This window comes from Gopherus evgoodei, chromosome 5 (assembly GCF_007399415.2).
Source record: "Gopherus evgoodei ecotype Sinaloan lineage chromosome 5, rGopEvg1_v1.p, whole genome shotgun sequence".
NCBI lineage: Eukaryota > Metazoa > Chordata > Testudines > Testudinidae > Gopherus > Gopherus evgoodei.
In genome coordinates, this window is record NC_044326.1 from 45,917,244 (window position 1) to 45,941,030 (window position 23,787).

General features: G+C 43.8%; 1 protein-coding gene across 2 annotated transcripts in view; it reads left to right on the top strand.

Moving 5' to 3' along the window:
* NSUN7 (NOP2/Sun RNA methyltransferase family member 7) overlaps nt 1–23,787 on the top strand; it is a 70,564-nt gene that overhangs the window by 40,670 nt on the left and 6,107 nt on the right. For both annotated transcript variants that reach the window (XM_030565436.1, XM_030565434.1), the window contains exons 8-12: nt 674–884; nt 2,193–2,336; nt 9,127–9,228; nt 11,941–12,058; nt 23,045–23,159. In XM_030565436.1, the coding sequence (XP_030421296.1) occupies nt 674–884; nt 2,193–2,336; nt 9,127–9,228; nt 11,941–12,058; nt 23,045–23,159 (690 nt within the window). The remainder of the gene's footprint in view (nt 1–673; nt 885–2,192; nt 2,337–9,126; nt 9,229–11,940; nt 12,059–23,044; nt 23,160–23,787) is intronic.

Consider the following 23,787-nt stretch of genomic DNA (forward strand, 5'->3'; position numbering starts at 1 on the left):
TGGTTGATCTTGATGAGGGTGTACATCTTTGACCACCAACCTCTAATTTTGAGATAATCCATTTTTTCTTTTTGGAGGTCTTGTGAGGTTTTGCAGTCTCTTTGGGTTCAAATCTGTACAACGAAGCTTTGTTGCCAAGAGCTTATGTTCCTTTCCAATCAAGGTTTACTCCATAGCTCTACCATTTGACTGTGTGAGAGAGAATTTTCCCCCTAGAATTGTGTAAGACAGCCATGTGAACATCCTTGCATTTTTCTTTGTCATTGTAGACTTGATGTAGCAGCCTGACTTCAGGCATTTGAAATGATTATTGAGTTCCCCCTTGCCAGGGATGACAGACATACCTATCTGTTTCTCCTGTTCTTCTGTGCCCACTGACAGCTCAACCTTTTTGTGTGTGTTGGAGTTGGAATGATAATCTATAATTTTTTAAATTTAGAGTCAGTGAGGTTTGTATTTTAGTATTTAAATCTAAGCCATCCAGACTTCATAAAGATTTGTTTTTCTTTCCCCACTCATTGGTGAGAGGAACTGAACGCACTTGTCTAGTTGGAAAGAGTACAGTACTTGGAGTAACCAAATTAATCTGAAGCTAAAATTCAACAAACTAAATCTACCAATTATTAATTAGCCATGTTTAATTATTTAACTGGCATCATGTATTATCTTTTAGGATAAGTCTCGCAGCCTTGCTGTACATTCTGTGAAGGCCTTTTTGAACAGGGATGATGACATCATAGTAGCTCATATGGGTTCACGGTTGACTGCTGCCCACATGTCAGTGTTGTCAAATCAGAGCACATCCAAAGTTTTTGTATGTGGCGTAAAATCGCAGGCAAAGGAAGTTGAACTGAAGGAGCTGTTCACACGCATGGCATGTGGAAGTATGTGTTAAGCATTTATTTAATAATACAGTTATTTCCAGATCCCAGGTAATTCTGTCACATTTTAAAGCTTACTCTTTATTTGAGCAAAAATGTTTTAAAAATGTTTCTGGTACAATATGTATTTTAAAAAATCCTTCAGATATTTAAAAATGTCTGTCAGTGTTCTCATTCATGCACCATCAGGGCAGGGTTAGGTACATATTTGCATTCTATTTTATTTTTTTGAGGAGTTAAGTCAGAAGTTTCCATGTTCTGTCATAATCCCATGAAAAATTCTGTTGCTGTAACTGAAATTAAGTGACAAGTCCAGTAAATCCACTCTCCACCAATTTATCGAGTATTTTATTTGGCAAATAAGTAGTGAGTCTTTTTCGTGTAGCGAGAGAGAGACTTGTACAAAAAATTCCCAGTTTGTATCCTCAAAGCCTCATTTCACAGCATTCTTCTTGAGGGAGAAGAGGGATAGGACTTTCCTTTTAGAGTCCAGTAACATTACCCCTAGATCACTTGAAAGCTTTGCTGCAATGTGTTGTACTGCTTGTGGTTAGTGTCTTTGCAATCTGCTACTGCTTCTGAGTTCAGGTGCACCTGATATGCTCTGCAATCAAAGCAGGCAACATGAGGAGAGAATTTCCATTCTCTCTTTTGCCTTTCCCCCTCCCTTTGTTCTGATTCTATCCCCTGGTCCACTCGCTCTCCCTGCCTGTCCCCATCTATATCCCTCTGTCCCTTCTTCCAACTCCCTTCTTCCTCCTCTTCTCTCCTACTCTCTCTCTCTGTCCATCTCTAGGTCATATTGGTAGTGACCTTGGGGTATTTTCCTCTTCCTCTGCATCCTGGGTTGCTTGCCAGGGTATACCTCACTTAATCAAGTCCCTGCCATTACAGGGGCCTTGGGCTTTGGTGTCTCTCACTCCGTCCCACTCTCTGCCTAAAGTTAAACATAATACTTCAGTCTCCTGAGACCTGTAAATCCTTGGTCTAATTTCAGTTGCTGGGTAGTATTTGTGGCCGGTAGGAGGAAGGCAGTCAGACTAGATGAGCTGGTGGTTTATTCTGGCCTTAAATTATATGACACTGTTTCCTCCAGGGGGCCCATCCAGGGCCTTATAGAGATAATACAATATGAAAAATCTAGTAAGTGATAAGTAACTGCATTTTAATTATAAGTATTCATATTTTAATGGTAGACACAAACTGTTTTAGGTGAAATTAGCATAATGCCGGTGGGCTTTCTGCTTTATTAGATTAAAATTTTACTGGATTGCTTTCATATTAAGCTTTCAGTGTTTCCTTGTTTCTCAGATATTGAGCTACTACATGAAGATTTTACTGAGATTGAACCAACAGATCAAAGACTGCAAAAGGCTAAAGTTATTCTGCTGCTACCTCGGTGCTCAGGATTGGGTGTTAGTAATCCAATAGAATTTATTCTAAATGAACATGAAGGTAATTTTGATACTACAGTATAATTAAACTTAAAGAAAATGAAAACACAATTGGTTAACTTGTTAGTGCTCTGTGGCAGGGACAATTTTTGTTGTTGTTTGTTCGATGCCTAAGACAAGGGTCCCATTTCTTCACTGGAGGCCGCAGGTGCTACAGTGATACAAATAATAGTATTATTCAAATTCTCTTTTTTTAATTTCAGCTAACAAAAATATAGATCCTATGAATAATGCTTTGAATAATCCTACATGTATAATTGCAAAATATCATATAAATACAATGGGATGGTTGTGCAAATTGCAAAGACAGATGAATGCTGATTACTGGAAGTGATAGGGGGACATCTGAAAATTAGGAATTGTGGAATTTTTGAATAGTGGAATTTCAGACAAATCTAATTTGGCACCATAACTTAATTTTGGATAATTAGAGTTCAAGTTTAGCCATGAATTGCAGAGAGTCAGTTTCCCACAACTGTGTTATCTTAGCTGCGCTTCACACTGTCCAAATAAACACCTCTAAAATGTCTCCTAGTATATTTAATACTTTGATAAATTAGATAGAACAGCTACTCTATAGCAGTGTGATATTCTCCTAAGATGTGTATTTAAGATGTTTTTATTTTGGGTCAAAGTTTTATCCCTAATTATAAGAACATAAGAATGGCCATACTGGGTCAGACCAAAGGTCCATCCCCTAATCATTTTAGTTGCCCTTCTCTGAACCTTTTCTAATGCAGTATATCTTTTTTGAGATGAGAAGACCACATCTGTACGCATTATTCAAGATGTGAGTGTACCATGGATTTATGTAAGGGCAATAAGATATTCTCTGTCTTATTCTCTGTCCCTTTTTTAATGATTCCTATTTTTGACTGCTGCCTCACACTGCATGGACGTCTTCAGAGAACTATCCACGATGATTCGAAGATCTAGGGTGACCAGATGTCCTGATTTTATAGGGACAGTCCCAATTTTTGGATGTTTTTCTTATATAGGCTTCTATTACCCCCTACACCCGTCCTGATTTTTCACATTTGCTGTCTGGTCACCCTACCAAGATATCTTTCATGAAACATAATTAGACATTATGAAACATTAGAAACATAATTACTTTTAATATCCTGATTTTGTTTCAGTATCAATCTTGTTTTACAATAATATATATACAGCATGTGACACACAATTTTCACTTCGGGGTCAATAATATGCTCATCTCTATTATTAGAAAAATAAGGGGAATATCAGTCTGTTACTGTGATCACCACTGTCACAGAACTGTGAATTCTGACATTTTTATGGACCCAGTTTGTTTTGATCTAGTCCTCTTTGAAAGGAAACTAGATCAAAGCAAACTGTTGATGCAGGGTGGCAGGTTCCACATGAACAGTTCATTAATTGTCTTTGATCAGCTGCATACTCCTCCTCCCCATCGCCCCTTCACTCCTGTCTGCCTTTTGCCCTTGCCTCCCTGTTCCTCCTCCAGACTTCTGCACCCACCCAACCAACCCTAGCTTCACTGCTGCATTTAAAACACCATCTGCCACCCCAGCCTTGTGTCTCCAACTTCCACTCTGAGTTCCCCCACCCCACAGAGCCCCCTCTCCCCAGTGCGGAGCTCCTAGAAGGGGGCAGGGCTTTGTCTTTGTCCCCTCCCCCAATACCCTGTGATGACAGCTCCTGTTCTCTGCCCTCTTTCCCTAGCTCCCCTGATCCCTTACTCCCTCACCTGCTGCCCTGGCTTAGCCCTTCACTGGCAGATCCTAGGCTCTGACATCCCACTGTAGAGAAGGTCCTTCATCCAATCAGAAAGTGAAGGGCAGCACCCAGTTGCTTGGCACATCCTAACCATTCCTTCTCCAGCAATATGCTGGGGAGAGAGAAGGGAGAGGCGGATTGGCAAAGCTGGTGAAAGAGAAGGGTTGAGGATCAGGCAAGTTGGGGGTAGAAGGGACTGGGATGTAGAGGGCCCAGGAACCTGCAAGGGGGAAAGAAGGCAGAGAATGAAAGCTGTCGCTGCAGGGAGCCTGGGGGATGAAGGGGGCATACACCCAGCCCTGCCTCTCCTAGGAGCTCTGCACTGGGAAGAGGGGTCTGTGCGGTGTGGGGAGAGTCAGAGTGGAAGGGCACCCCCCCCAGTCCCCATATAATTTGAGCACTGATTAACAGTTTGTTTGCTTTGATCTAATCTGGTTTCAAAGAGGACTAGATCAAAACAAACTAATGAACTGTGACTGTGCAGCAGCAGTGTCCACAAGGTTGCCATCCACTAAAGATAGGACAAGAAGTAATGGGCTTACTCTATGGCCTGGTCTACACTACGCGTTTAAATCAATTTTAGCAGCGTTAAACCGATTTAACGCTGCACCCGTCCATACAACGAGGCCCTTTATATTGATATAAAGGGCTCTTTAAGCCGCTTTCTGTACTCCTCCCCGACGAGAGGAGTAGTGCTGAAATCAGTATTACCATATCGGATTAGGGTTAGTGTGGCCGCAAATAGACAGTATTGGCCTCCGGGTGGTATCCCACAGGCACCATTGTGACTGCTCTAGACAGCAATCTGAACTCGGATGCAGTGGCTAGGTAGACAGGAAAAGCCCCGCGAACTTTTGAATTTCATTTCCTGTTTGCCCAGTGTGGAGCTCTGATCAGCACGGGTGGCAATGCAGTCCCAAATCCAAAAAGAGCTCCAGCATGGACCATACGGGAGATACTGGATCTGACCGCTGTATGGGCAGAGAAATCTGTTCTATCAGAGCTCCGTTACAGAAGACGAAATGCCAAAGCATTTGAAAAAAATCTCCAGGCTATAATACAGAGTCCACAGCACAGTGCTGCGTGACAAGCATAACGGAAAGCCAAAGAATCAAATGGACGCTCATGGAGGGAGGGGGTATTGAGAACTCCAGCTATCCCACAGTCCCCAGCAGTCTCCGAAAAGTATTTGCATTCTTGGCTGAGCTCCCAATGCCTGTAAGGTCAAACACATTGTCCGGGGTGGTTCAGGGTATAGCTCGTTAATTTATCCCCCCTCACCCCATGAAAGAAAAGGGAAAAAAAATCTTTTCTTGACTTTTTTTCAATGTCACCCTATGTCTACTGCATGCTGCTGGTAGACGCGATGCTGCGGCAGTGAACAGCAGTATCCCCTCCCCGGTGGCAGACGGTACAATATGACTGCTATCCGTCGTCATCATCAGCCCATGAGTGCTCCTGGCTGGCCTCAGGTGAGGCTGGCCGGGGACACCTGGGTAAAAATAGGAATGACTCCCGGTCATTCCCAGTAGATGGTACAGAACGGCTGGTAACTGTCTTCATCATAGCAACTGGGGGCTGAGCTCCATCAGCCCCCTCCTTTCATGTGTAAAGAAAAGATTCTGAACTGCCTGGACTATCACAGCAGCGGGATGCTGGGCTCCTCTCCCCTGCACCGTTTAATGTCCTGCTTGGACTATCATAGCAGCTGGAGGCTGCCTCCCCCTCATTTTATCTCACTAACAAGTCAGTGTTTCTTATTCCTGCATTCTTTATTACTTCATCACACAAATGGGGGGACACTGCAATGGTAGCCCAGGAGGGTTAGGGGAGCAGGGAAACAACGGGTGGGGTTGTTGCAGGGGCACCCCCTAGAATGGCATGTAGCTCATCATTTCTGCGGGATCTGACACAGAGCGCTGTGCTCTCTGATCTCTGGTACACTGGTTCTCTTGTATACTTGCACCATTTTCTAGGCAGGACTGACTATTTTTAGATACCATAAAGGAGAGATTGACTCAAGGAGTCATTCCCATTTTTGTCTTTGTGCCCCTGGCCGACCTCAGCCAGGGACACCCATGACAGCAGCAGACGGTACAGAACAACTGATAACTGTCATCTCATCGCCAATTTAGTGGCATGGCAGACGGTACAGAACAACTGATAACCGTCTCTGCCATCTTGCAAAGGCAAATGAATGCTGCTGTGTAGCGCTGCAGTACCACCTTTGTTAGCAACATCCAGTAGACATACGGTGACAGTAAAAAAAAGCTGAACGGGCTCCATGGTTGCTGTGCTATGGCATCTGCCAGGGCAATCCAGGGAAAAAGGGTGCAAAATGATTGTCTGCCATTGCTTTAACGGAGGAATGAATGAGTGACGACATTTACTCAGAATCACCCGTGACACTGTTTTTGCACCATCATGCATTGGGGTCTCAACCCAGAATTCCAATGGGCGGGGGAGACTGCGGGAACTATGGGATAGCTATCCACAGTGCAACACTCCAGAAATCAACGCTAGCCTCAGACCATGGACGCACACCACCGAATTAATGTGCTTAGTGTGGCCGTGTGCACTCGACTTTATACAATCTGTTTTACAAAACTGGTTTATGTAAAAATCGGAATAATCCTGTAGTGTAGGCATACCCTATATCAAGAGAGATTTAGGTTAGATATTAGGAAAACCTTTCTAACTACAGTATAAGGTAGGTAAGCTCTGGAATAGGCTTTCAAGAGAGATTGTAGGGTCTCAATCATTGGAAGCTTTTAAAAACAAGTTGGACAAACACCTGTCAGAAGTGGTCTAGGTTTACTTGATCCTGCCACAGCTCCGGGTGCTGCACTTGATGACTTCTCAAGGTCCCTTCCAGCACTACATTTCTGTGAGTCTATGACCATAGCAGGAAATTACCTATTTTTTACTGTGACTGTGCTTTGACAAAATTGTATCCCTATTTATTGAGGACATGGACATGAAAATGAAATGTATTTTCTTAAGAGTCCAGCTGATACTGCACTTATGACATTCATCTTTGTTTATTATATCAAAATTGACTACCATTAAAACAGTTGTAAAAGGCAGTTTACAACTTTTGAGATCAGCAGAAGGGCTGAATGAATAATTGATTTTTTTTTTTGGTTCAGGGGCCAAACCAAAAAAAAAAAAAAATTTAGTTTAGTTTCAAACTGAAACTGAACCCCCCCCCCACTGAAACTCAAAACATAAACTTTGTTTAGGTTCAACGTTTTGAATGTCAATTCATAACGACATTTTCTAAATGAAATGTCAAAATGTTTAATTTGAAAATGTTGAAACAAAATGTTCTGATATTTTTGAAAAAAATTTTTTGGCAGAAACTATTTGCCGAATTTGACTTGAATTTGCAAATAGTTTCAGTGTCCTGAAAAATGCATTTGTTGGCAAATTTACTATTCACTGAATTTTTTTTTCCTAGTATAAACCAGCAGAAGGGGAAAAAAAAAACTTTTAAATGAAACAGGAAACTATTAATTACATGCCCATCCTAATTAAAAAAAGGCTATGAGAAATAAAGGAAAACCTGATTGAACAATACTGTGTTTAAACAGAATCTGGTTTTTTTGAGGTACTTATATTAGTCATCAGATGGAATCAGCTAATATTTAAATTTGGACCTTATTGTGACAGACTACATGAAGTACCTAACTTTTAACATTTAGGTTGTGATAAAAATAAAGGCTAAGAAACTGAGTATAATGTGAGAAGTGCTGCTGACAGATGAAGTTGCTGACATTTTTCAAATCATGTCTTCTCTCATCTGCACTTCGCAACTAGCAAGGTCCTTTCTCCTCCGATTCTTCCTTCCAGTGGGAGAGTTCTTCATATTCCCCGTTCAGTGGGGAATTACTAGCTTATTGATTACTAATACTTATTGAAAGGAGACAGGGAACTAAGGAGTCAAAATTAATAAAATTTGATATTAAATATCTCCTAGCAGAAGTGAGAGTTAAAACTTGCTTATGGGACGAGGAGGAATAGAAAAGAAGCCTAGAAGGGATGTAGCCACATTTCAGTATAAGAGAGTGCTTTCTGTTTCTGTTAGCTCGATAATAACCATTTTGTGGGATATGAAACCTTCAACCTTGAGTTTACTTAGCTGAGGTTATTACTTCAGACAGGGAGCAATTTCTGATTTAAATATACCCTAATTTTTGTCTGTGGGTTTGGATTTTGTTTCAATTTATTTTCAATTTTTTACTTTTCATAATGTGTATGTCACAATATGTCACTACATTTTTGACAAAACAAAATGTGGTGCTACTTTGATTAAAGAATTTCATTATTTTTTCAGACTTTTTGGTTCAGGGCCAATCATTGTTGCTCAAGATCCCTTTTCAGTGGGAGTGTGCTCAGTGTTTTGCAGGACTTGATATATACTGAGAGAGACATTTAACTGGAGAAGCCAAACTACCGAAAAGATTTTTGCTTAGTTCTAATTTGCATTTGAAAATTCAAGATGTCCAAGAAGGAAACAAGCATTGTGGTAATGCTCTTGATGACACTACAGGATTCAGAGACCAGTTAGAAATCTCTAAGAATAGTTTCAAATTAATTAAATAGATTTATGAAGTTGAACATTATTCTAATTGAGCGGTCACTGTATGTTGTCTATTTCACAAAATAAATGTCACAAATAAAACTCTTATTTCAAGATTTAAGATACTGTCAAGCATTTCATTTTCAGTTAACCATATCCCCTTATGGACTTAAGTGATTTAAGTGGATTTATTGTACAAAATCTTCTTTAAATACTGAGAAATAACATAGGTAGTAACGTTTTAAATATAAACTGAATAAATAGGAGGGAAAAAGTAATCATATAGGCACCCTTGCATTTTGCAGTTCATGTGATCTGTTTTCACCACATCAACAGTAATCAGGTCTGTTAATAGAGAATCTTCAGTGAAAACAAATTGATTATAAAATACGGACATGAGTTTTAAATGTAAAAATGAATTTGGCTATTGTTTTAATAACTTTACATTCAGATGCAGGATTGCTGAGAGACCTTTCTCAAGGATCTGTAGCTGAAAATAAACTCCATATTCTTGCTGAGAGGCAACGTCAAGAGTTAATGCATGCAATGCGATGTAAGTCTGTTTTCTCTCAAGTTTGCGAAAAAGTGACCATAATTTGATGCAGTGTATAAAAAAAAAAAAAGGCATTGCTTACTTTAAATCAGTGTTTCTCAAACTGGGGTCGCTGCTTGTGTAGGGAAAGCCCCTGGCAGGCCGAGCCGGTTTGTTTACCTGCTCCGTCCGCAGGTCCAGCCGACTGCAACTCCCACTGGCCATGGTTTGCTGCTGCAGGCCAGTGGGACCTACTGGAAGCGGTGGCCAGTATGTCCATCGGCCCGCAGCCAGTAAGATTAGAATCCTTTCCCTATTACTAGCTGCAGTGGTAAAGTGATATAGAATTATAGGGTAAAATTTTCAAAAGCACTTAATTCCCTTTGACTTTCAGTGGGACTTAAATGCTTTTGAAAATGTTATTTGTAATAACGAAAGTAGAAAATAAAAATGAAGTTTGTGGACAAAGTCCCAGATCTTGAGAAGTATTTAGGCATCTAACGCCCACTGAAATCAATGTGACTTAGGTGGCTCAAATACCTTTGAGGATCTGGGCCAAACAATCAAGAGTAACTAAAAAAAGCTCGTAAATTGGTAAACAGAAGCATATGTTGTACATGGGTGACTTTGGAAGGGTAGCAGTTTACGGCTTCCCCACAGTAGTATGGCAATCCTATAGATACTTAGGCATGGAAATAACTTTTTAAGTACAATGAGACTAATTAGTCATGTGAGGAAAGTTACATGCATGTAGAAGTGTTTGCAGGATCAGGCTATTACTGCATGCACAGAGTAAAGAGGGCACTGTAGACCCTAAGGATATGGAAATATTCAAACTAAGGAAAAATAGCCAAAACATTATTTAGTTGGAGGGAAAGTCTCGGGCAGCAGAAAGAACCCTAGAGATGAACTTCAGGGCAGGAACCATGTTTTTGTTCTTTATTCATACTGTGCATGGCACTATGGGTCCGTGGCCATGACTAGGGCCTGTGCTACCGGGATTATAGCAGCATAGCTGCAGGGCCGTGACTAAGCCAGCATAACCCTATAGTGTTAGATGCAGCCTATGAGGAGGGAAGGGGGTTTTCTGTTGATGTAGGAACATGACCTCCCCATTTGATGGTCGCTAAGTCAATGGAATTATTCTTCTATCGATCTAACTGTGTTTACACCAGGGGTTAGGTCAGCATAGCAATGGTGCTCTGGAGTGTAGCTTTTTTCACACCCCTGAGCACTGTAGTTATGTCCACCTAAACTGTAAATGTAGCCTGGGCATAGGGCTCCTAGGTGCTGTGGTAGTGCAAATAAAAAACAGCAATAATTAACCACACATTAATAATGCATTTGAAATGTGATACAGCAGCCATGGTTTTTGTGGTATACGTGCTAAGACATTGCATGTCTGTTTCTGTTTGTTGCTCTGGTGCAAGAGCACCTGAAAGAGACTTCAGTTCATGGGATCTATAATGCCCAGAAACATGAATTGGAGGTTCAGAGAAGAGAAACAAAGAGTGTGGAGAGAGATTCATGTGGAACAACGTAGAAGAACTAAGTATGTGCAGTTTGTCCAGTGTGGTGGCTAAGGAAGAACTAAGGCCCAAATCCTGGTACCTGCTCCAGCTGCTTTGTGCTAATCTGGCAGCAGAAAGATGACCATTGACAAAGATTTGCCTAGACAGCCAGGGATTTCTCAAAGTGGCACAGGGTCATTCTAGCACTATGTGCTGCTATCCCTTCTTGTCCCTGTGGCAAGAGGCATGAACAGGGGATCTCTATGCTCTAGTGTTCCCCAGAATAGCCTTTAGGGGTGCTGATAGCGAGCCCATAGTGTGACAGCTTTGAAGCTACAGTCATTATGTTGGGAACTTGCCTGGAAGCTTAGTCATGGCCCCAAGATTGGGAAGGCTGTAAAAAAGGGGATTACAATAGAGCCTCAGAATTACAATCACCAGAGTTACCAACTGACTGGTCAGCCACACACCTCATTTGGAACCAATCAGACAGCAGAGCCTCCCCTCCCAAAAAAAGCAAATACTGTACAGTAAGTACAGTGCTGTTAAATGTAAACTACTAAAAAAATGGAAAGTAATTTTTTTTGACAAGGTAAGGAAACTGTTTCTGTGCTTGTTTTATTTAAATTAAGGTGGTTAAAAGCAGCATTTTTCTTCTGCACAGTAAAGTTTCAAAGATGTATTAAGTCAATGTTCAGTTGTAAATTTTTGAGAGAACAGCCATAACATTTTGTTCAGAGTTACGAACAACCTCCATTCCCAAAGTGTTCATAACTCTGAGGTTCTACTGTAATTCCCTCTTTGATCTATCCCATTTCCCCATCACCCTTCTGTTCTTAGCAGCATGAGTACAGCTCACACAGGCCTGGATTTGTGTCTAAGTCTGCAAATATTTGAAATACAGTTAAATAAAAAAGCACTGGAGAGAAATTATTTAGGTTGGCACATGTGGGTTTTTGAACTACATTGGACAGATTACTAGAAATATACTAACTTGCATGAGGGGAGAGAGATGGAAAAGATGATTTAATATCTTCTATGATCTGATCATTCATTGAATATTTCTGCATGTTGTTCACTATTCATTTGATAACTTTCCAATGACTTTGGTAACAATTGAAACAGAAGTATGTTTTAAAATATTGTATATTTTTGAATTTTAAACTGCTTTCCTTATTCCAAAAATGGTAAACGAGAAAAATATTTTGTTGCACGTTTATAGTTAATAAAGCGCAAGCCATTGTCTACTGCACTTGTTCAGTTTATCCAGAAGAAAATGAAGCAGTAGTGAACAAAGCACTGGAATCTGGAGTGGAAGGAAGTAAAGTACAGCCTTATAGGTAAGGAATAAATAGTCCTTTCTGAGGAAGACTAAAAAACATAGAAAGGCATTTGATACATTTTTCCATTTTTAACTTTTCTCAGTTGTGTTGGCTGAGCATTTACCAGAGATGTCTATTATATGAACTTATAAAAATTATTTCTTAAATCAAAATGATGAATAATTTAAGTAAAAGTGGCTTCTGCTGTCTTTTCTCTCCCAGAATCATAAATAATATAACTATCTGTTCTCTAAAAGTAAGCATTTCAATTTATGTGGTAGTCACGTTTAATGAACTTGTATCTTAGCTAGGAAGCCAAGTTGATTTTATCTTCCAGGATGTCCATTTCAAAATATAGGACCCAGTTGTCTGGTCTGCTTCTATGAGTCTGGGAAGCAATCAGGCTTCTGCAGATGTCCTGAGATCCCCAAAACTCATAAGACTCCTGTAGGCTTAGAGAGCTGATTTCCTTTTCCTGTCTCAATGACATAGTGAGACACTCCAACTCCTGCTCCCGGATAGGATGATTCAAAGGAAAACAATCTAAATTCTATCCCCTGCATAGGTGAGATGTGAACACATACAGTATACTAGTTAAAATGTAGTAGTTGTGAATTAAACCATTTTTCTATTTTGTGTGTTGGAAATCAGCTTCAGAGCATGGTTTCAAACATATCCTTACTTTTACTCCAGCAAATCTATTACAGACCTTGTTAGACATTCTAATGTTGTATTCTACCTTATTCTATATGGTGTCCAATGAAAAGGACTAGATCTTCTGACAAGAGTTGTCCTTGGTTTAATCCCAAAGTTGTGTGTTGTATGGATTGCCTAACACCAGTTTAGAGGTGAGACAAGGAAAAGTGTCAAAGACGCAATTTAGTAGATTTGTCTTTTTAGTAATCCAAAAAGTTGGCAAAAAATTGTACAATTTCTTATTTACACTTAGACCAGTGTTAGCTATATTTTAGGTAGGATTTTTACCCCTCAGAATCATGCTTCTATCCTAAACCATGACCTCTCAATTTCCCTTGCATCATGGCAATGTTTAATATTTTTCTTCCACCTGCCTTTCCTTTTGGTGATGTGGAAGTGCAAAGTGCGCTGCTCCCAGATTGCTGATCTGATTGCACAGTGCCTCTCTGATCAGCATTCTGACAGGGTGGGAAGTAGAGTATTACTGGAATGGAAATGATGTGGTACTGGACTGGTCGTATAGGAGTTCGGTTTTCTCACTGTCAGCAGGAGCAGGGAGAAAACTAGGTTTTGGACTTGTCAGACAGTAACTAGAAGATCAAACAGCAAAGAAAAAATAGCTTAATACCACAAAGCAATTATTTTTAAAAAAATGAGAGTTGCTATCAGTGTGTAAAGTCATCCAAGTTACACAGGTTCAAACCTTGCTCTCTTTGGAAAAAATGCCCAGTTTCCAGATATGCATGCAAACTCTTAATTTAGGTTTTTTCTTGTTACCTCAACCCTAATGTGGGATTTAGATATTGCTGCAGTCAATGCTCAGAAGTTGTACTGACGTTTATTTTCACATGTAGTATTTTACTTTGTTTACATAGCACCTAAAGCATACAAAAGGATTGCAAAGCCCTTCGCAAGCCAAAAACACTTTTGGCACCTCTCTAATTCACTGCACTGGAATTGAGAGTAGGGATAATCATATGTGTACCTTGCTGCACAGAAGTGTGGAAGGAGAAATTTTGGCCAAGGATGTTGGGGCAAGTCTCCACTTAAGTGTCTTGGGATCTTTAATGTCCATACATAGGTTAGAGGACCTGTGTTTTAAAGTCTTATCTGAGACTCTCCATAGAAAAATGTCATGAAACTCTAAGAAGGATGCCAGTTTCAGTAAACTCTCCTGGATTTTGGAGCTGTTTTTCCAAGGAGTCCAGGTATTTCAAATGGAGGTTTATAATACAAACCATCCTTCCAGCTACCATAATTGTTAAAAAAATTTCAGTACCCACTTGTGGATTGAAGGAGTAAATCACAATACAGAAATGTAAACAATTACAGTAATTTTTGTTTTGTATATAAATGCAAATACAAAATTTGCCCTTAGAGAAGAGGCAGGGGATGTTACTTTGCCAGAGGCGAATGAAAGTGCTGCCATATTTCCACCCTTGATTATCTAGGCACCCTCCAAGAGCCTTTCAACAGTGGCAGTACATATAGTGTTAGAAAACACGTTAAGTAGCAAAATGTACTGTAGTACTTAGGATTCAGTTTGGACAGGCCCATAGTGATTGAAACTGTTAGCTTGTTGTAGCCAGTCCTAGCGCAGATGACTTTAAATACAGCCATCCTTGTCTGAGTATTTTACAACATATTATGACATGTTAGAACACGATACATTTTCCCATTGTAAAAATGTCCCTGGTGAAAGGGAGGCCTTATACAACTATTCTACATTAGTAGCCATGGGTTCATTGTCATGCTGGACCAAAAACCAACATGGGCCTCAAGCTTTTAGATTGTTTTTATTCCTTTGGGATTTGAAGGGCTATGAAGTCTGCCACTTCTCGTCTCTGAAGTGGGAAAAAGAGGGACTTTGAAACCCAGCATCTTTTGACTCACCTTGGACACGTTCAGCCATAGCAGTGTTTGTTTTTTTTCTGACACCTTATAGCAATAATCTTGCGCTGCTAATTCTTTCCCTAAAATATTATGGAATCTGTTACACCAACCAAGAGAAAAGAAGCTTTTTACACAGGTTTAAGGTGCTTCCTAATATTAAGAAAGTAAGGGCAGGTAAAACTCACCTTGGGTATCACAGACCTAAACTGCTTTATAACTAAGAAAAATTCAAAATAGTGACTCTGGAACCAATACTTCTTTTACTGGAAGAAGGAAAATATTATATCCTGTGGACCTTATAGGTAACTATATTTTGCATATTTTAATGCATAGTTATGAACTCCTGGTGATTTGTATGAGCAAAGCAATAATGGCATAGCTTAAATAAAATATATATTGTGATTGTTTTCGTAAATTGGAAATGTTTTCAAAGCCCAAATGTATTAAAATGTTTTATTCATGACCATTTTCTTGAGCTGTTTTCCTTGAGAAATAGCGACTCAAATTTTTTTTTTTTTTTTTTTACACACACTTTAAAAGAGTGCAGAATTCATCAAGAAATTTTGCTGCAGAACTGCCAACTCCTATGATCAGATGGGGGAGAACCTGCCGCTGGAGGGGAACAGGCTATGCTAATTTAACAGTATATCTGTGCTGTTGTTAAATTTACTCTGGTCTTTTGTATGCTGAGGAGCAAAATAATCTCTCCTTTTGGAAAATTTGCACTGAGAACAAAAGTGAAAGGAAGTGTTGCAGAGATTTCTGGTTAGGGCAGATCACTGATCTAGAGACAGTGACTTTACTCGATATTTAATTTCCTCTGAAACAAAAGATTCAAGGGTTCAGGAAACCGCTAGTCCAGCAACTGCCATAGGTTTGATGCTCTGGTCTATTATATCTGTCAATGTCACTCCAGCAATGCAAAGTAGACTTAAACCTGGCAGATATGGGTGCCTAGGGAGTCCCTCAGTGAGGCTATCCTTCAGATTGCTCTGGTTTGTGGTAGAACTCCAGGCCAGTCAAGCTCATCTTAGGACTGAATTGTTGGAAAGGTGATATACTGTCCCCTCTGTGCTCTAGACCTGGTCTGAGCATAGCTCAGTCAGCATGCAGAACCTGAACCCATGTTTCCTTTTAGGGTGTGCTTTGTGACCATTTGTATTCAGATGAAGGCTCTTAAGTAGTTAGTGTAATTCTATTTTTGGCCGTTCAGAGACTACCTTGCAAAATTTAGGTTAGCTTCAGCATATGTAGCAAAATTATTCAGTTCTTCTTCAAGTGATTGCTCATATCCATTCCAGTTAGGTGTGCGTGCACGCTCGTCGGAAGATTTTTACCCTAGCAACTCCGGTGGGTTGGCAGGTCGCCCCCTGGAGTGGCACCGCCATGGCGCTGGATATACCCCTGCCGACCCGACTGCTCCTCAGTTCCTTCTTACCGCCCGTGTCGGTCGTTGGAACAGTGGAGCACGGCTTAGCTGTCCTCCACTTTCCTAGCTTCTCTTCGCTCATTTGATCTCTTGTTGTATATAGTTGACTTAGTCCATAGTATAATTAGTTTTATAGTTTATAGCTGTTAGTTAGTTGTTGTACATAGTTTAGCAGGGTTTGGGCTCTAGCCCTTCCCCGCACCCGGTGCCCAGGCCCATGTCCGGTTCACCAGGGTTTAAACCATGCTCGGCCTGTAAAAAGCCGATGCCCACAAGTGGTCCCCACGACTCTTGCCTAAAGTGCCTCGGGGAATCGCATATCTCCGACAAGTGCCGCATTTGCAAGGCCTTTAAGCCGTGGACTAAAAAGGAGAGGGACTTTCGATTAAATACTCTCCTTATGGAGGCAGCCCTTAATCCTCCGTCCTCGGCACCAAGCACTGACAGCGCTCCTCTGGCACCGGACCACACTGACTCCGCCAAGACACCTCCTCTACACCTTCGGTGCAGACTTGTCTGGATCGCCCGGCACCTACCCTTGCAGCGGCACCGACGACCGTGGTACTGTCGACTCTGGTCCTGAGAGAGCCGTCAAGTCCGGTCCAGGAGAGCTCCCCGGTGAGACCCATGGTCGAGCTGACGGTCCCCTCCACACCGGAGACATTCTCCTTGGCCAGGGACCTTACTGCGATGACTGAGTCTGCCCTGCCTCAACCCCCGGCACCGCCAGTGCGGGTTCTGCATTCCAGAGGCAAGCCTGCCGCTATGAGGCCTCCTTCGCTGGAGTCGACGAGCCGGCACCGGTCTTGATCCAGGTCCCAGCACCGCTCAAAGTCTCGTGGTCGGTCCCGATCTCGACGCCGCTCGCAGTCCCAGCACCACTCACCCAGACGGCACCGGTCGTACTCGCGGCACAGATCCACCTCTCATCCTGGTTGGTACTCTCGATACCGTTCTGGCTCTAGGCACCGCTCCCGGCACCGAGACTCTCGCAGCCGGTCCCGCCGCAGATGCTCGAGATCCAGGTTGACCTCCCAGCACTGCGCTGGTTGCAGGTCCCAGTCTCGGCACCAATATTCCCGGTACCGATCCCTGGCACCGAGGAGATCTCCAACGACGGGAGCGAGGGACTCATACCAGCCTCGTTCGGCTCCTCCATGGCCGTCCATGTCATCTCAGGCGGACAGTGCATATGCCCCGGACACTGATGTGCCTGCTGCCTTGTTCAGCGAGCCCCAGCCTCAAGATCATGGACCGCAGCAGTGGGGATTCTGGACGCCTTGGGCATACCATCAGGCCCAAGGCCCTCTCCCAGGTCTACCGCGCTCGATGGCCTCGGAGCAGAGGGCACCGGAGGCCACGATTACTTTTCCTCCCCCTCCTCCTATGGAGGAAGGATTGACCCAGTCTCAAGGCTCTGAGCTCCCCAGGGAGACAGACACGATCCTTCAGGCGGAGCCCTCATCAGACCCGCTCGTTCCAGGTCTCTCCTCTTCATCCTCCCCTGACGAGGCTGTAGCTGGAACCTTGTCAGCCAGCCCTCCTCCAATTGACCTCAGGGCCCACCAGGACCTCCTCAGGCGTGTTGCACAGAACATGAACTTGCAAGCTGAAGAGGTCCCAGAGGTCCAAGACCCAGTGGTGGACATATTGTCATCCGATGCCCCCACTAGAGTGGCCCTCCCATTTATTAAGACCATACAGGCCAATGCCACTACAATCTGGCAGTCTCCGGCCTCTGTTCCGCCCGCTGTGCGAGGAGTAGAGCGCAAATAGATGGTGCTCTCAAAGGGCTATGAATATCTATATGTACATCCTCCTCCTTGCTCCTTCGTCGTCCAGTCGGTTAACGAGAGGGAGCACCATGGCCAGCAGGCCCCAGCCCCTAAATCGAAGGACGCGAGGTGCATGGACTTGCTAGGGCAAAAAGTTTACCAGCAAGCCCTCCTTAGCCGCTGTAGCTACAACACCTGGGTGGCGGCGGACAAATTTAAGGAGCTGTTTCCGCAGGACGCACGGCAGGAGTTCTCGGTGATCCTCGACGAGGGAAAAAAGGTTGCAAGAACTTCCCTCCAAGCTTCCCTGGATGCCGCGGACTCAGCCGCTAGGACTCTGGCCTCTGGCGTGACTATGCGCTGTATCTCGTGGCTGCAGGTCTCCGGCCTCCCCTCGGAGCTCCAGCACACTATTCAGGACCTTCCATTCGAGAGTCAAGGGCTGTTTTTGGACAAAACTGACCCTAGGCTGCAGAGCCTAAAAGACAACAGGGTCATTACGCGCTCGTTAGGGATGCACTCACCTGTAACTCAGCGCAGGCCCTTCCGACCCCAACAGCACTGCCCTTACCCTCAACCCCGGCAGAGACAAGACTTCGCCAGACGGCAAGGCAGAAACGGCCGCCAGAGGCAATCAGGCAACCAAGGGAGTCAGAACCAAAGCCTTCCTCCGGGCCAAAACCTTCCTTTTGAAGGTGCGCCTGAGGGCATTGTACCAGTTTCTTTAAAGGATTCGTCCCCACCCTTTTCCAACCGGCTTTCCTTTTTCCTCCCTCCGTGGTCCCAGCTAACATCAGATCGTTGGGTCCTACGCATGTTGGAACTTGGATACCACCTACAATTTATTTCAACCCCCCCGCTTCCACCCCTCTCCCTCGTCCCTCTTCAGGGACCCCTCTCATGAGCAACTCCTCCTACAGGAGGTGCAAACGCTCCTCGTCAAAGGAGTCATAGAGGAGGTACCGGAGCACGAGTGGGGCAAGGGGTTTTATTCCCACTACTTTCTGATCTCCAAGGCGAAGGGAGGTCTCAGACCAATCCTCGATCTGCAGGAACTCAACAGATACATGGTAAAGTTGAAGTTCCGTATGGTATCCCTGGGGACCATTATCCCATCCCTGGATCCTGGAGACTGGTATGCCGCCCTCGACATGCAAAATGCCTACTTCCACATAGCCATCTTTCCACCTCACAGGAGGTTCCTCTGGTTCGTGGTCAACCGGCAGCATTTCCAGTTCGCGGTCCTCCCGTTCGGCCTCTCTACAGCCCCAAGGGTATTCACCAAATGTATGGCTGTAGTCGCCGCACACCTTTGCCATAGTCGGATACACGTCTTTCCATATCTAGATGACTGGCTTATCCGCGGGACCTCCGAGACGCAAGTCCTCAGTCATGTCCGCATTGTCAAGAATCTTTTCCTACATCTAGGTCTAATGATCAATGTGGAAAAATCGACTCTAATCCCTACTCAGAGGATAGAGTTTATTGGTGCCACCTTGGACTCGATGGCCATCAACTGGAGGCTGCAAGCGGCGCCACTAACTTCGGTACGCACTTGCCTCTCTCTCTTGGGCCACATGGCGGCCTGCACATTCGTAACGAACTATGCAAGACTGCACCTACGGCCCCTCCAATCCTGGCTCAACTCGCAATATCATCCAGCCAGGGATCCTATGGACATGGTCGTCACCATTCCCTCGACCGTGCTAGACTCCTTCCAGTGATGGCTGGATCCCTTCATGGTGTGTGCGGGGCTCCCGTTCCACCCGCCCCAGCCCTCGGCGTCCCTGACAACGGACACATCATCCCTCGGTTGGGGGGCTCACCTCTGGCACCTACGCACCCAAGGCCATTGGTCATCTCACAAGCTGGACCTCCACATCAACGTCTGGGAGCTGAGAGCAGTCCGCCTCGCTTGTCAGACGTTCCGACAACACTTGCAGGGCCGTTGTGTGTCGGTATTCACCGACAACACAACAGCCATGCACTGTATAAACAAACAGGGTGGCACGAGATCTTCACCCCTGTGTCAAGAAGCCTTACAACTATGGGACTTCTGCATAGCCCATTCTATACACCTCATCGCGTCCTTTCTCCCAGGAGTTCGGAACACGCTGGCGGATCGCCTCAGCAGATCCTTCCTTTCCCACGAATGGTCCCTTTGCCCGGACGTTGCTCTTTCGCTCTTCCGGAAGTGGGGGTTTCCCCAGATAGACCTCTTTGCATCCCATGGGAACAGGAAATGCCAGACGTTCTACTCCTTTCAAGGCCTCTCACCGGGTTCAGTGGCGGACGCCTTCCTTGTGCCATGGATGACGCACCTGCTCTATGCCTTTCCACCGTTTCCGCTCATCCACGAGGTCCTACTGAAAGCAGGGACAAAGCCTGCTTGATCATTATAGCTCCAGCGTGGCCTCGACAGCACTGGTACGCCATGTTGCTAGACCTAGCCATAGCCGACCATGTTCCCCTGCCTCTTCACCTGGACCTGATCACCCAGGACCATGGCAAGCTTCGTCACCCGGACCTTCAGTCGCTCCACCTCATGGTATGGCTCCTGTGTGGCCGACTCAGTCTGAGCTGCGTTGCTCCACCCCAGTGCAGCAGGTACTCCTGGGTAGCAGAGCTACCACTAGAGCTACATATTTGGCCAAGTGGAAGCGTTTTGCGTGCTGGTGCGTGGAGCGGAACTTCCTTCCCGCCGAGGTCTCCATATCCAACATCTTGGATTACCTCTGGTCCCTCAAACAGGCTTGGCGGTATCATCTCTGAGGGTCCACTTGGCGGCCATCTCTACATTCCACCCAGGGGAGGATGGCCGCTCGGTGTTTTCTCATCTGATGGTGTCTAGGTTCTTTAAGGGCCTAGAGCGCCTCTACCCTGAAGTATGCCGCCCTGCCCCAACATGGGACCTTAACCTGGTTCTTGCCAGACTCATGTCCTCTCCTTTCAAACCGTTAGCAACTTGTTCCCTTCTCTACCTCTCCTGGAAAACCGCTTTCCTTGTGGCCATCACGTCTGCGAGATGGGTCTCGGAACTTTGGGCCCTCATGGTGGATCTCCTGTATACTGTGTTCCACAGGGACAAGGTGCAGTTGCGACCGCATCCGGCCTTTCTCCCCAAAGTCGTATCGGCCTTCCACGTTACCCAGGAGATCTTCCTCCCTGTTTTCTTCCCAAAACCGCATTCATCTCCCAGGGAGCAGCAACTACACTCCCTAGATGTTCGTAGAGCGCTCGCTTTTTATATAGAGCGAACTAAGCCATTCCGCAGAACCCCCAACTCTTTGTCGCGGTGGCTGAGTGTATCAAGGGGCTTCCTGTCTCCTTGCAGCGGATTTCCTCCTGGGTAACGTCATGCATCCGTGCCTGTTACGACTTGGCTCATGTCCCATTGGGCCACGTGACTGCGCACTCCACAAGGGCTCAGGCCTCATCAGCTGCTTTCTTCGCTCACGTGCCCATTCATGAAATCTGTCGTGCAGCGACCTTGTCATCAGTCCACACCTTTGCCTCCCACTATGGCCTGGTTTAGCAGTCTAGGGATGACGCAGCCTTCGGCTCCGCTGTATTGCACTCTGCGACATCTCACTCCGACCCCACCGCCTAGGTAAGGCTTGGGAATCACCTAACTGGAATGGATATGAGCAATCACTCGAAGAAGAAAAGACGGTTACTCACCTTTGTAACTGTTTGTTCTTCGAGATGTGTTGCTCATATCCATTCCACACCCGCCCTCCTTCCCCACTGTCGGAGTAGCCGGCAAGAAGGAACTGAGGAGCGGGCGGGTTGGCAGAGGTATATATCCAGCGCCATGGCGGCGCCACTCCAGGGGGTGACCTGCCAACCCACCAGAGTTGCTAGGGTAAAAATCTTCCGACGCGCGGCGGGCACACCTAACTGGAATGGATATGAGCAACACGTCTCGAAGAATAACAGTTACAAAGGTGAATAACCGTCTTTTTCTCTCAGTTAATGTTATAGGGAGTCCCAGTGGTATTACTCTAGTTAGATCGACCCTGCCCACCTTAAGCATTATTCAAAGGTACATGTATTGGAGAACTGATTCCATATATTCCTTGGTATCAAATCCAGTAGTCTATATTGAAGTGCTTTTCCTTAGATGATCACCAGTTGGAGAACCATGGCACAGGTCAGGAGGAGGTGGTACAAAGGTGGCTTTTGGTCCAGTAGACCAGTCTCATACCAGGGTGTAAGTTTGAGCAGCCTAATGGTTGCTCTAATTTACACTGGCTGCCAATGGTCCTGAAAGTTGACATAGGAGTCAGGCCTGGTCCACACTACTGCGTTAAATCGATTTAAACAGCGTTAAATCGATTTAACGCTGTACCCGTCCACACTACAAGGCACTTTAAATCGATTTTAAGGGCTCTTAAAATTGATTTCTGTACTCCTCCCCAACGAGAGGAGTAACCCTAAAATCGATATTACTATATCGATTTAGGGTTAGTGTGGACGGAAATCAAAGTTATTAGTCTCATTCTTTTACTGAGCTACCCAGAGTGCACCGCTCCGGAAATTGATGGTAGCTAGGACCATGGACGCACACCACCGAATTAATGTGCCCTAGTATGGACGTGTAAAATCGATTTTATAAAACCAGTTTTATAAAACTGGTTTTAATAATTTCGATTTTATGCTGTAGTGTAGACGTGGCCTCAGTATACCACTGTCTCTACATTCTATGCAGCCATTTCAAAGCAGCCTAATGAATCTGAGGATGAGGGTCTAGATTTTAAAAGTTATTAGTTTTTAGATGTTCTAGCTACATACGCAAGGAACTGTTTATAACATATAATTTGATATTGTCCTATTAACAAAGAAAAATATATTTAATACATTTGAATTAACATGTCTGTATTAAATACAGACCAACATTTTCACTGTCTTGATATACTCAAAGCACAGTGATTGTTTAATAATCGGACCTAATTTCAGTGAGTTTGTGAAAGCGAATATTGAAAATGTTATTTTAGTACAGGTTTGTTGGTTAAGACAGTATACATTAAAATATTTTAAATTCTATGAGAACATTTTTGTTTTAATCACAATTATTTTTAAATGAGTAATAGGGTGTCTAAAATGTAATGCACCTCAGTAAGAAAAGTTTGTGTGCTGTACTCAACTGATCTTTAGTTTCTTTCTTTATTTGCATTTTAAAATTACAAGTCTTGTTTGTACTATTTACAGGCTTAGTCCTCCTCTGTGGTGCAACTCAGAAATAGAGGGCCCTTCTGATATTTTTTTCAAAATGGAACCCTCAGAGATTTCCAATTGCTGTTTTTTAGCTGTTCTAGCAAGACAGGTAAGCCATAAAAAGTATGCATTGAGAAAAGTACTTGTTTAAGATGTATATATGATTTCCTTGTCTCTATTTTGTTTTTTAAATATAATGTAAAAATGAACACACAGAAGGGAACGTTCATAAATTACCTGACTTCACCATAATCATACAGACAGGACAGTGGACTTGTCTCGGAACATTGGTTGCACTGTGCTAGGCAAAAGATTGAAGAAACAAGCAATCAGTACAACAGTTTTTCTAGAGGAAAGTGCAACTGAAAGATCCAGCTTCTGAAACTGCACTATGCTGAGATAGAAGGGATATGCTGGAAAGCTCTCAAGTTTGACAAATGAAATCTATTGTATGCTTGATCCAGTCTTTAGCTTTGTCACATTTTAGGGAGGATTGGGTTGGTATGCAGTTACCGTTGTTCTTTCCCTATGACCTTACTCCTCTGTTACCATGGTATGTTTAACATGCTGATTGAAACTGGTGTTAAGCAGAGAGGCTGTTAAAGCAACCATCCTGTTCTGCTTGTATGCATCAAGCCCAGCAGAGATCACAGCACTGCTATATATTTGCCAGGACTCAACAGTATTGACGTGGATGAATCTTCTTCCCACTACTTGACCATGGATTGAAAAGTAGA